The 12,185-nt window shown below is 44.4% G+C and overlaps 1 protein-coding gene across 3 annotated transcripts; it reads right to left on the reverse strand.

Moving 5' to 3' along the window:
• Positions 1 to 3,573: 3,573 nt before the first annotated feature.
• arrb1 (arrestin, beta 1) lies at positions 3,574 to 12,018 on the reverse strand. 3 transcript variants are annotated; one of them, XM_057838325.1, is made up of 16 exons: positions 11,221 to 11,264; positions 10,936 to 10,966; positions 10,334 to 10,611; positions 10,213 to 10,257; positions 9,881 to 10,080; positions 9,730 to 9,789; positions 8,767 to 8,834; positions 8,508 to 8,643; positions 7,590 to 7,674; positions 7,448 to 7,520; positions 6,922 to 7,059; positions 6,756 to 6,839; positions 6,654 to 6,677; positions 6,521 to 6,594; positions 6,406 to 6,445; positions 3,575 to 5,878 (listed from the first exon to the last, which is right to left on the reverse strand). In XM_057838325.1, the coding sequence occupies exons 2-16, from the start codon at positions 10,941 to 10,943 to the stop codon at positions 5,779 to 5,781; spliced, it is 1,413 nt and encodes a 470-aa protein (XP_057694308.1). In that variant the 5' UTR covers positions 10,944 to 10,966; positions 11,221 to 11,264; the 3' UTR covers positions 3,575 to 5,778. The 3 variants fall into 3 exon arrangements, with proteins under 3 accessions (XP_057694309.1, XP_057694308.1, XP_057694310.1); XM_057838327.1 differs by having other exon boundaries at positions 3,577 to 5,878; positions 10,334 to 10,394; positions 11,221 to 12,017; XM_057838326.1 differs by having other exon boundaries at positions 3,574 to 5,878; positions 6,406 to 6,594; positions 10,334 to 10,394; positions 11,221 to 12,018.
• Between the last annotated feature and the right edge of the window lie 167 nt (positions 12,019 to 12,185).

Raw genomic sequence — 12,185 nt, forward strand, 5'->3', positions numbered from 1 at the left:
ACGGTAGACACATTCAGGTCTTTGGAGATGGACTTGTAGCCTTGTAATTGCTCATAATTTTGCTTCCCAAGTCCTCAGGCGGGTGTCTGGTCTTCTTTCTTTTCTCCATGCATAGACTTCTTAACCTATTGACATGACATGGGAAACAGGGCCGATCCGCAGGGGGCCTATTTTATGGCGAAGTTTATTGTAGCGCCGCCTTTCCACAGCAAAGAGCTTTTTACGTTGAAATTCTTGTGAATAAATGCTTCAATCCCTGAATTCTTTATAGATATGGACGTAAAATAGTCTCCATTCTTGGTTAAAAGCAAAAAAAAAAAAAACGGGCAGTTTGAATTTACTTTACTTAAATCTGTCGAAGTATGATGCTGGTCTGTTAGCTCTTTGTTATGATAAGGGGGCTGCCACAATGGCTTTTTCTATTCAAAATTCTTGTGAATAAATGCCTAAATCACTAAATTCTTTATAGATATGGATGTAAAACTGTCTTGATTCTTGGTTAAAAGAAGAAAAAAGGGTACTTACGCGTCTATAGGGTGACCCAAAAAAAAGTTTACACTGCCATAATACAACTTAACCCTTGAGAGTCGAAGGACGCGCCGGCGCGTCCTCAGCGCACGTCGTCTTTGAAGCGCCCTCACGTTTTAATTACGTCACCCACATGCCGTTGGTTGGTCTCGTTTTAAAGTGCGGAAGTTGCGGTTTACTCTCGTTATTATTTGAAGTCAATCGACCAACTAGAACGTGAGATATTGTCATTTAAGTTTTATAGTTTTATTGTCCTCTCAAAAAAACATTAAAACGCTGCATGGATCATTTGTTTATGTCTATATTTCCATCATTTCTAGTCCTTTTTCAAAACGGAAGCTCCATGAAAAAAACACAAATCAAACGAACCCTTTCGAAGTCACAGTGGAAGCACAAAATGCGTTTTTTTTTATTTATTTTTTTTTAATATAAATATAACTGCGGTGCGAGGTTCAACCGAACGAGAGGGAGGAGGAGTGTTCTGAAGCAGCGAGGTGGCGAGCGACGGCCAGTTGGATACTGCTGGATCGAGCAGCGACTTTGTGTGACTTTGACAATGAACGGAAAACTAAATTTAGCGCAAGCAATTGTGCTTCTGATCAACTTGAGGAAGAGGATGGTCCAAATTCGTCATCATCGTCTTCTTCGGAAGAGTCCTCGAGTGAAGATAGTGACGGATTTGAACACGTGGGTGACGCCATCGACGAGCAGAGGTAAACCAACTCACTCTTTTTTTTCATGCTGAAAACGTTTCTTTTGAAAGTTTCTTTTGATATTGCAAGACAAAGTTAATTTTGATGCAATATAAGTGTGTGCTTGTGTATATAATAATAAAATGTGCATATCAGATCAAAGTCGTACGTGCACTGTGGGTATCCCAGGCAGGAATTTATCATTTGTGGTGTTCTTCTTTCTATATGAAGATTAGGGATGTAGCACATATTCAGCTATGGTATTCTTTCTATTGTCATACATATAGATTTCCATGATTATTTATTGCTGTATATATTTTTATTTTATACTTTATTATTTTCATAAATACTGACTTATTTTCATGTACATTTATAGTGACAATGAAAGCAAAGTGAAATGAAAATGGAAGGGTGGAAAGAGGACCGACACCCCATGGAAGTGTGAGCTGTGTGATGTAGCCGTGTCTAATTCCAGGACGAAACTGCTTTTCGGAGTGGCATGACTGAAAATAAATTTAACTTGTTTATTGTAAATATTTTTGAAAATGCTTTTTTCCCCCCAATGTTATATATATATTTTTTTTTTCCCACATCAATCTTCTCAATTTGTGTATATAAATGTGTGTTCAAGAAGCTTGATTGTGTGTACATAGTTTTCATCAGGCGATTGGCCGCAATACCTAAACTCATAAAGAGATGGCCTCTAAACACTTTTTGTGTTAGATGGTATATATTTTTTCACTGTTCTTCACTGTTAGGTCTGCTGTATATAACCTGTTTTGACTGGAGCATGTATAAAGGCAAAAAACGCCTATGGCTATACCTGTTGTTTATGTTGAATTGTCAAATATAAGACTATTTATTCTAAATTTTTTTGGTTGAATGTTCATCCTAACATGTTGAATAAATATTACAAAGTTTCAAAACGGTTCGTTACGCATGTTTGGTTGTCAATTGGACATCAATATTAAAAATTTTGACAAAACGATTTTGGAATTTTTGGTCTTTTTGGGCCCAAAATGATGATTTATAATTGATCAGTGAAGGAAACAACAATTTGGACATGAAGTTCAAGGTGTCACAAAAAAAGGGACCAAACCAGGCCATCGTAAACAATTCTTTCTTTGAAATATAAAGGCAACTTCAAAGGCATGCAAAATCAGACAAAATAGGCCCAGACCTTAAAGGGTTAAATGCCACGTTTATTCATCTTAGAATTAGAATTGAATCACAAATTATACATCATTGTAAAGAACATGTACAGTACACTCTATTTTTCAATGTGTCCTCCCTTAAGTGTCACAACAGCCTCCAGGCGCCTGCGGAACGCTTCTTTATGTAGGATGCTGTCATCTTTTCCCAAGATCTAACAATGGACCTTGCCAAGGCTGCCACAGAAGTTTGTGGCTTCTTACGGGCACTGTCCTCCACAGTTGCCCATACGCTATAATCCAGGGGATTGAGATCTGGACTCTGGGGTGGCCACATATCACCTTTGGTCCGCACAGATCCAGACCCAGGTTTTGGTGAGGCTGTTCCAGTATCTTGCAGCTTCTTTTTAACTTTGTAGACTGCACATCTGGATATTCTCAGATTTGCTGCAATCTCAGTAGGTGTCAGACCGGCACGCAGCAATTCAGGTACAGCTAAAGTTTTCTTCATTTTCAGCAGAAGCACAGGAATTGTAGAGACGAGAGATGATCAGCTGCATTCAGTGACCTTAATGAATCACTTAAGCATGACAACCTATTTAGATATGTTTCAATGGCTTTTAAACAAGCAGTCAACTGAGTGTAAATTTTTTGGGGGTCACCCTGTATTTTAAGTATATATGTCAAAGAATGACGCCAATGCCGTAGCAGTTCCCATTCTCCCATTGATTTTTTTTACAACGTGTCAAAATGCATGCATGGTACAAATCACTCTCGAGACAATTCTTCCTGTTTGTATACGGTACGGCTTTCGTAGTTCTTCAAAATCCAAGCTTTAATCCGGCTCGGAAAGAGCGTGTGCCGTCTTTGGCTGGTTATTACTAAATGAAGCTCTGTCCCCTATGGTAAGGCGTGATGCAAAAAATAAGAGTTATGAAGTCTATACTCCACGCGGTACACACAAGGACACAGGTCGAGTCAACTTTAACCCATTTTAACTGGCTACAAGTGTGATTTAGTTATGACCGCCACCTGTTATGTGCCACAGGAAAGTAACAGGTGTTGTTAATTACACAAATGAGAGAAGCATCACATGAATTTTCCACTCTCCTTTGTGTGTGTGTGTTTTTTTTTTAATTGCAAGCAAAATAAATGAAGATATTACGAGCAAAGCATTTGTAATTGCAATCATTTTCTGGGAGAAAGTCAGCATTATCTGACAGAATTGCAGGGGTGCCAATACTTTTGGCCAGCACTGTATATATCATACATAGGCAGTAAATATTTCTCCAGAGATACACAGGAAATGACCCCTGGAATGCCACAAAATGTGACCAAAAACATCTGGGCGGAAAATGATCCAAATTCAATGTTGTTCAGAACTGCGTTAGCGTACAACGGCGTTACTAACGCTGTTATTTTTTCCAGTAGTGAGTAATCTAATGAATTACTTTTCTCATCTTGGCAACGCCGTTACCGTTACTGAGGATGTAAAGGCGTGCGTTACTACGTGGGTTGAATGACGCAAGAAAAATCTGTGAGATGAGAGAGAGAGCAAAGCGGGAGTGGGGAGGAGGGAAGGGAGTTGTCACGCCATTGCAAATGCGATGCTAGTTGGCTCCATTCATGCCTGACTGTAGCCAATAGCCTACAAACTACACCCGCGTGATGCTACGGTAGATATCACGTGTATATAGAACTAGATTGGAAATGATAGACTCGCCGGCGTTAGTAAACAGCCGCCATCTTAAACCAGTAGACTTCTCAGGAAGGCTCTGGTGTATACAACCTTCTGAGCAAACCTAAGAAACGTTTTATCTAAAATACTCCTAATTCGGTCAAATCGAGTATCTTTAAATGATGAAACAGTTTTAAAACTTTCACGTGCCAAAAGACAGAAGGGAACTAATGCAATAACGGGAGCAACTTTAACAGTTGATTCACAACATGAAATGACTTCCAAACATAGCAAAGGTTACTATGGGGGGTTTTTTTGGGGGGGAGAGAATGAGAGAAAAAAAATAATAAAAACATGAAAAGTAACACTCGTTACATTGCCAAGTAACCAATTCACTGTTACATTCAGGTAACTCAGTTACTTTTGGGGGGAAGTCATTTGCAAATGTAATGAATTACTTTTTAAAAGTAAGATTAACAATACTGCACTGTCCAAATTGGACAGGAAGGGAGCCCGAATGTACAGCAAGTGAGCCAAAATCAAAAGGAACTGACCAGAAAAAGATCCATACAGGAAGTGAGCATTCAAAATATTCATGAACTGAGCCTAGAATGGACATGGAGTGACTCAACCCGAAAATGAACAAGGGACAAACTCATTTCACATCACCTGTACTTTATTTAAATAAAAACATCAATACTAGTACTGTCCTCAGCAATTGACAATATGCTTTGTGAGTTGAACTCGCCCGACGTCATCATTTTGCGCCCGCCAAAGACAGTCGCGTTGTCGAATTTGTGGTTTTCGCGCCGATAAAATTCATGTCAAATTGACACGCTTCGGACATGGGAGAAGATTTTGTGCTTCTTTTCTTCGAAATAATGACATTTTTGAATTCAACCACACAAAGTGTTCACCAGGTTCCCCCTTTTTTAGATAAAAATAAATCAATACACAGTAGATAAAAAGAGACTGTTTAGATTTTTCCTTTTTCAAATCGAAAAAAAAAAAAAGTACTGCTTTTATTAACCCACAGGTGTGAAAGTGGCAGACATGTTTCCTTCTTCAAATAGAAAAAAACAACTTTTTTAAAAAAAAATTGCAGTCCAAACGGATTGGACGTCAAATGAGATGACGTGTCAGCCCTCCCTCCTAACTACGTGCCTTTCTGTTTTGCCACAAAAACTTTCTGGGTGACTTCCTGTTGAAACAAGGTCACTTCCTGTTGATTTGGGGACACTTCTAAGTCACTTGCTGTTGATATGGGGGGCTCACTTTCTGTTGATTTGCAGGCATTTTGGGGTCACTTCCTATTTCTTTTTGGCAGTATAAATCCTGTAGATATTGGGTCACTTTCATTTGATAACAGCTCACTTCCTGTCAATATGGGGTCACTTCCTATTCAGAGTCCTATTTCCGATTGATTTTTGGCCTTTCGGGGTCACTTCCTGTTGATTTGCGGGCATTTGGGAGTCACTTCCTCTCCGGTCGAATTTTTCTACGGGTCGGCCCTCCCTCCTAACTACCTGCCGCGTGCTTTTCCATTTGACGACAAAAACTTTTGACGATTTGACAGCCCCGTACGCCCGCGGTAGCGGGAAAGCAACGAATACATCCGGCGCATGCAGACGTCTACAACCAAAGTCAAATTCCATCGCCGTCCGACTAAACTAGCGTTCTTTAGCCGACGCGGAGAGAAGAAGCCGGCGTTCCCGGCGGAGGCTCGGCTCTATCTGTCGTGGAGCGCCGCCGCCGCCTCTTCGTCCTCGTCGTCTTTGGCGCCGATCAGCCGCTGTCGGGCAAAGTCTTCGAAGATGATGTCGTCGTCGCTGCGGAGCAGAAGAGTCCAAAGTCAACCGGTCCATACCGATACGTTCGGCTCAAATAACGTCGTCGGTCTCGGGGAGTCGTTAGGAATAACGTCCCGACGAGACGATAACGATACGGTGTGTACTTTTCGGGACCTGACTGTCACTTGCCCTTCTCTAGACGGCTGCCGTAAAAGATGAAGCGCATCTAAAAGTGTGGTGTACAATGATCCTTCTCCTGTGATTATAGCTAGTAGATGCTTCAATTGCTAGTAAACAAGGCTGCCGCCCCGATCGGACGCTGCGAACGGCAGCCTGTGAGCACGCGTCGCTCAAATCGTCAGCTAGTTTTGAGTGCCGGTGCATTGAATGCGCCTCAGGGTGGCCGCGTTGGTAGGGGCGACCGAAGCGCTTTCGTGCTTTTGCCATCAATTGAAATGAGTTCACGTCCAATCCGTCGGAAGTGGGATTCTGGCAGAACCTCCGTCGGCTGCCGACCCTTCCGCTTCATACGGATTGGACGGATGAAGACATTGGATTGGACTTACTTGGCGTCAAACTGGATCAGGTTGGTGTCATCGGCGGCGGCTGCCGAACAAAAGCGTCCGTTAGCGGGAGCGGCTAACGGCGCCAGCGGCTGGGCGTGGCGAGGCGGGTTCTTACTTTCTTGGCCGTGGAGAGACTCTTCTCGAGGCTTGGGATGCATCAGCGTGAAAGGGAGTTCCAGGGACACGTCGCTGCCGGAAAAACAAATGGAATCAAATATTGACGCCATAGAAAGTAGATGAGCGCTTACCTGGGGGCCAGATCTCCCAGGAGTCTGCGGGTAGGCCACAAAACAAAAAAAAAGTCAAGTTTGACTGACAAACAGCGGAAGAATTGAAAAATCCAAACTGACCCGCCGCGAGACACCAGCAACTTGACTTTGACTTTGTAGGACACCACGATGCCCAACATCTCCTTGTCTGCCCCCTCGCGCAACCTGAACACGGTCATTTGCGGTCAGGCGGGGTCCGAGTGGGCGGCGGCCATTTGACAAATCCCGTAGGTAGGTAGCCACTCACTGCGTACTGGATGCCAAGTTGGTGTCTTCGTGCTTCAACTTGCCGTCCAGCGCCAGGCCTCTTTTCTCTCGATTGTTGGACAGAAACGGCGTCAGGGTGAAAACTTTGCAGAAGGTGGAGCTGGAAGCCACCACGTCGCTACCGCGCCACAAGAGGGAGACAAAAGCGTGCGTTCATACAAAACTATACCGTCATTAACAGATACCGCAGTTTTTTTAATAATAAAAAAAGAATGTGTGTTCTTTTCAGTTCTTTTTGATTTTTTATTGAACTAAATATTCCATTTTAAAAATGTTATTTCCAATTTTGCATTGGGAAAAAAAAAACATTCAAAAAATGACATCATAATGAACTGATATCAACCATTTTTTTTTTCATCAAAATGATTTCAAATTTCCTTTTTAATTGAAAAATGATCTGGATATACTTTTAGTCGATACCTTTTTAAAAAATATCACATCATTTTTTTTTTACATCATAAAAAGTATATTACGTGTACAGTACATTGCGGAGGGAGAGGACTCACTCGGACTCGTGGCTCGCCACCGGACATTTGTACTGCGCCGTGTTGAAGAGGCAGATGTCGGCGTACTGTCGCACTGGGGAGGAAAGACGCTTGAGCGGGGTGGGCGGGGGAAAAAAAAAGAAGGCGGAGAAAACTTCCCTACCGGACACCTTCATCTTTTTGACCGTCTTGTTGGTGTTGTTGGTGACGTGGACGTTGACGCTGATGGGTTCGCCGTGGTAGTAAAGCTGAAATTAAAGTGGAGGGGCAATCATTTAACTCTCTCAACATTTTTTTAGTGTACTTTTTTTTAGTTTGCCAATTTTTTTTTTTTTTTTTGCCTTCTAGGGTTAGGGTTTTTGAAAGTTTGCCAATTTTCAGTTTCGTTTCGGGGTTTTTTTTCAGTTTTTGCAGGTTTGACAATTTTCTTTTCTTTTTTTTTTTTTTTTTTTTTTTTTTTTTACAATATTGTTTTTTTTTTTGTGAGTTCATAGACTTCATTACCTAAGTTATGAAGTCTGTGGTGAGTTTGAAAATAGTGTTGTTTTGGTTTTTTTCCCCCCCAGTTTTTGTGGTGGTTTTTTTTTCAATTTTGGTGAGGGGGTGTTGTTTTTTGTTTGATTTTTTTACCTGCTCTGTTCCATTTTTGGTAGTTTTTGCGGATTTGACAGTTTTTATTTTTTACATTTTTTTTTACAATATGGGTGGGGGCTGTTTTGCAAGTTTAAAAAATATTGTTGTTTTGGGGGGGGGGGGGGGGTATCCCAGTGTTTGTGGTGGTTATTTTTCAATTTTGCTACATTTTTCCAATTTTGGTAGAGGGGGGCATTTTTTGTGGGGTGGGTTTTGGGAATTTTTGTGAGTTTGCCAATTTTTAGTTTGTTTTTTTTCTCCCCAGTTTTTTCCGAGTTTATTTTATTTCAGATTTTGTGTTTTTTTTTTGTTTTTTTTTGGGGGGGGGGGGGGGGTGAAACGAATTGAATCCTATGTCCCCTATTCTTCCTCATGACCACCCACCAGCGCCCCCTGCTGACGGATTTTTCAGAGAAGTAAGAAAGAAAGAGCGTCGTTTTCGGTTCACCTGCTTGTCCAGCGAGGCCTCCAGATGGAGAGCTTTGTCGGACATGAGGAAGTGCCTGGTGGTCTCGGCGCTGGGCTGAGGCCCGGCTTTCTCCGGAGCGAACTGAACCTTCCGGATCACCAGGCGGACCGAGTTCCTGTTTTTAACGAGGCTATTAGGAAGAGCTATCGATCGTTCGCTCACTCCAGGAAATGTTTTTGGCTGCTAATGCGCCGCCATGCCATTCATAATGCACGCATGCACGTGCGGAAGCTTTTACCTTTTGTGGATCTTTTCCTCGGCGTTGTCGGCGCAAAACACTTTGATTTCAAAGTCCACGCCGCAGGCCTGAAGAGCAGAAGGGTGGGCACGTTTTCCGAGTTTGCTATTTTTAATTTCAACCAAACTGCAGCTTCATGTGGTTTGGTCACCTTCTGATGGCGAGCCAAACAGGGGAAAGAGGAGGGAGCTGCAGACGCACCCATCTGCTTGACTATATACTGTATAAGAAGCGATATATGGAGTCTGGTGTGCCAGCTTACCAAAACATCATCTCTGATCCACTCCGTTACCACTGTCGCGTAAATTGTGCACGAACGTGTCCAATGAACAATCCTTCATGACTACGTTGGGATTTTGGACGAACGTGAACTGAACGCATCTATTGTTTTGTCGCACCAATATTTTATACGGCCGCCGGCGTACATATATAGAGAGCTTTCCTTGGTGCGCGTCCGTGACCAAACCAAAGTACGTCCTTCCTTTCCTTTTTTTTTTAAGTGTTTACTTTGGAATCGCTGCCGTTTGTAACGTTACGTGCAGAACTGCAAAGCTGCAATTTCTGATGTACTGTACAAAATGTGACAGAACACTGGCCCAGTGCCAACATTGAAGTGACTTTTACAAACAGGTTCCTACCGTCGCAAATTTGAAATTGAATATGAAGGTGAAGCTGACACGATTACAGTGGATAAAATAATTGCTGTCCGTGGGTCTAATAGCCACTCTGTCAATAATAGCTTGCAGCAACTCTCAGGGAGAAGAAAGAACTAGAAAAGTTCATTTTTTTGGAAGCATGAACTTTGGTTGAACATTTTGATCGATGAAATGAACAGTTCATTTGAAAATTTGGGAACTGCAATTTCAACTGGTCGATGTAGAAAATGCACATTCGCAGCACTGCCAACTTACAAGAATTAAAGTGAAATTGACCTGAAATATTAAGTTTGCATGATATTTTGACCTTTCCGGTGTCCTCGGGTCCCGGCTGCAACGTGACCGAACACGGCAGGTTAAGCGGGATCTGAAAACAAAGGCGCACACACAAAAAAAGCGAATTCGAATAAACACGTCGCGAGCCGGAAATAAGACAAAATCAACGGATTTGCGCGTACCTGGAAGGCGAAGGGGTAGGCGTGCTCCCCCAGTTTCTTGATCAGCCGCTCCTGCAAACGAGTCAGGTCGCGGCGGCCCCGGTCCGTCGCCGGGGGAAAGACCTGCGCGTTGGCCACGAACAAATCTTTGCGGAAGGTCAAGCCCAGCACGTCCAGATCTTCTCGCCCGTAGCGGAAGGCGCAGGTGAGCGTCACAAAGACTGAAAAAGCAGCACATCTCCTCAGGGCCGAGCGAGGGAGGGAGGGAGGGAGGGAGGGATGGAGAGAGGAGGGATGGAGAGAGGAGGGATCTCCGCGCTCGCTCGCTCGCCCAAACCGCCCGCCCGCCCCACCTTTTCTCTCCTTCAGGTAGTCCGGATCGATCAAGATGACGCCGTCTGACGGGTGCGAAAAAAGACAAAAAATGTCGTTCGGCGTCGACCGAAGGCCGGCAAACGTGCGCCTTTGCCTCACCGACGGGCTCCACTCCGTCCACGTGGTCCACAAAGTCTCGCTTGCCCAGGTAGACCGTCAGCTGGAGCGGAGACGGACGGCGTCGGGTCGTGCCGGCGAAGGAGAGAGAGGGAGGAAACGAGAGCCGAGGGAAGGAAAGGAGCAAAGATAAGAGGAGAGGAAAGAAAAGATTAAAGAAGGAGAGGAGAGGAAAGAATGAGAAGCAAAGATGAGGAGAGGGTGAGAAGAAGGGGAGGGGAGGAAAGGAAATGAGGTGGGGAGGGGGGCAGGAAATGAGACTAGAGAAGGGGAGGGGGGGACGTGATGGGAGGAAAGGAAAGAGAAGAGGAAAGTAAATGAGATGAATGGAAAGTCAAGACGGAGGAGTGGAAGGAAAGGAGCAGAGAAGAGAGGTGGAAGGACAAGGAGAGAAGACTCAACGAGAGAAGGGAAGGTGATGGGAGGAAGAAAAGAGTAGAGGAGGGAAAAGAAGGGAGAGATAAGATAAGAAGGAGAGGAAAATAAAGGCCGGGCGGGGAAGGAGAGAAGGAGCAAGACAAGATGGGAGGTAAGGAGAGATGGGAGGAAAGGAAAGATGAAGGAAAGAACTCTCACTCACTCACCTTGCCATTGGGGCTTGCTTTTTTAAAAACTCTGAAAATGAAAGGATAGGAATTGGATTAGCCAATGTCCTCTAGCCACTTGCGCAGAGGAGCAGAGGGAATAGGCATCTCTGGCCAACACCTGCGACGTCAGTCTTGTGGCCGACGACTTTGAGTCGTCATGGTAACCGGCTCCTCCGCCCTCCCTCCCTCCCTCCCTCCCTCCCTCAGGCAGGCGTCATTTGACGGGACGGCGACACGCAAACCATCCAGCATGCAAAGTTGAGGATTTAAGAGGAGAGCTACCTGGTTCCTTTCTCTGCCATACTGACGACGAACCAACCAGCAGACGAGACCAGCGGCCGATCGGGATGAAGAGGAGGAAGAGGAGGAGGGGTCCCGGCCGTCACCGTGGAAACTGAAGAGAGGGAGTCCGCTCACGTGATCGGAGAAGAGAGTCCGCCCCGGCGTCACAGGGAGAATTTCAAAAACATCGTCTCGTTGACGGCAATAGACGGAAGGATGGCGGCCAATCCACTCGTCTATCTTTTCATCTGACTTTGGAATGGATTTATTGGAACAAATATAAATTAGAAAACGGTTCCATTTGATTGAATGAAATATTGAAATGGATTCAGGTCTAGAAGTGCCCAAATTCAAAATAATCACACATCACCAGATATGATTTCACTCTTTCATTGATGAAATCGATTCAGGTCAAATGAAAAGTGACTACTTTTCCTCTAGAAAAAAAGCCTTTTATTATTCTTCAAGTGACACACCATATATTAAAAGTGATTCCAAATTTCCCAACGATGAAAATAATTAAAAAATACAAGGTTCCCATATCAAAAAAAAAATTGGAAAGCCAAACGTCCGTCCGCCCGTCAGATGTCGCTCCAGAGGACGGCGCGCCCCCTTTTGTCCACGCTGGCCGCGTATTCGCCGGACATCGACCAGCAGACGGCGCTGACGGACGCGCTGGACAAACAAAACCCGTTCGCAGGGACATTTCAAAACGGATACTTTGATACTTTTCAATACTTGGCGTCGGCTCATCGGGAGCAACTATTACTAGAGGGACGACGCCAGCCCTCGGCGGGACGTCACCTGTGTTTGTCCGCTAGGCGCGCCTCCAGCTTCCCGGCCGAAACGTTCCAAACGTAGACGCCGCCATCCCCCGATCCCGCCGCCACAAAGCGAGCGTCGGGGCTGAGGAAACGCGGGGAGCACGCGAGTCAATGACCGAGAGCGACCCGGCCGGTCCCGCC

Source organism: Corythoichthys intestinalis, chromosome 6 (genome assembly GCF_030265065.1).
Source record: "Corythoichthys intestinalis isolate RoL2023-P3 chromosome 6, ASM3026506v1, whole genome shotgun sequence".
NCBI classification, from domain to species: Eukaryota; Metazoa; Chordata; class Actinopteri; order Syngnathiformes; family Syngnathidae; genus Corythoichthys; species Corythoichthys intestinalis.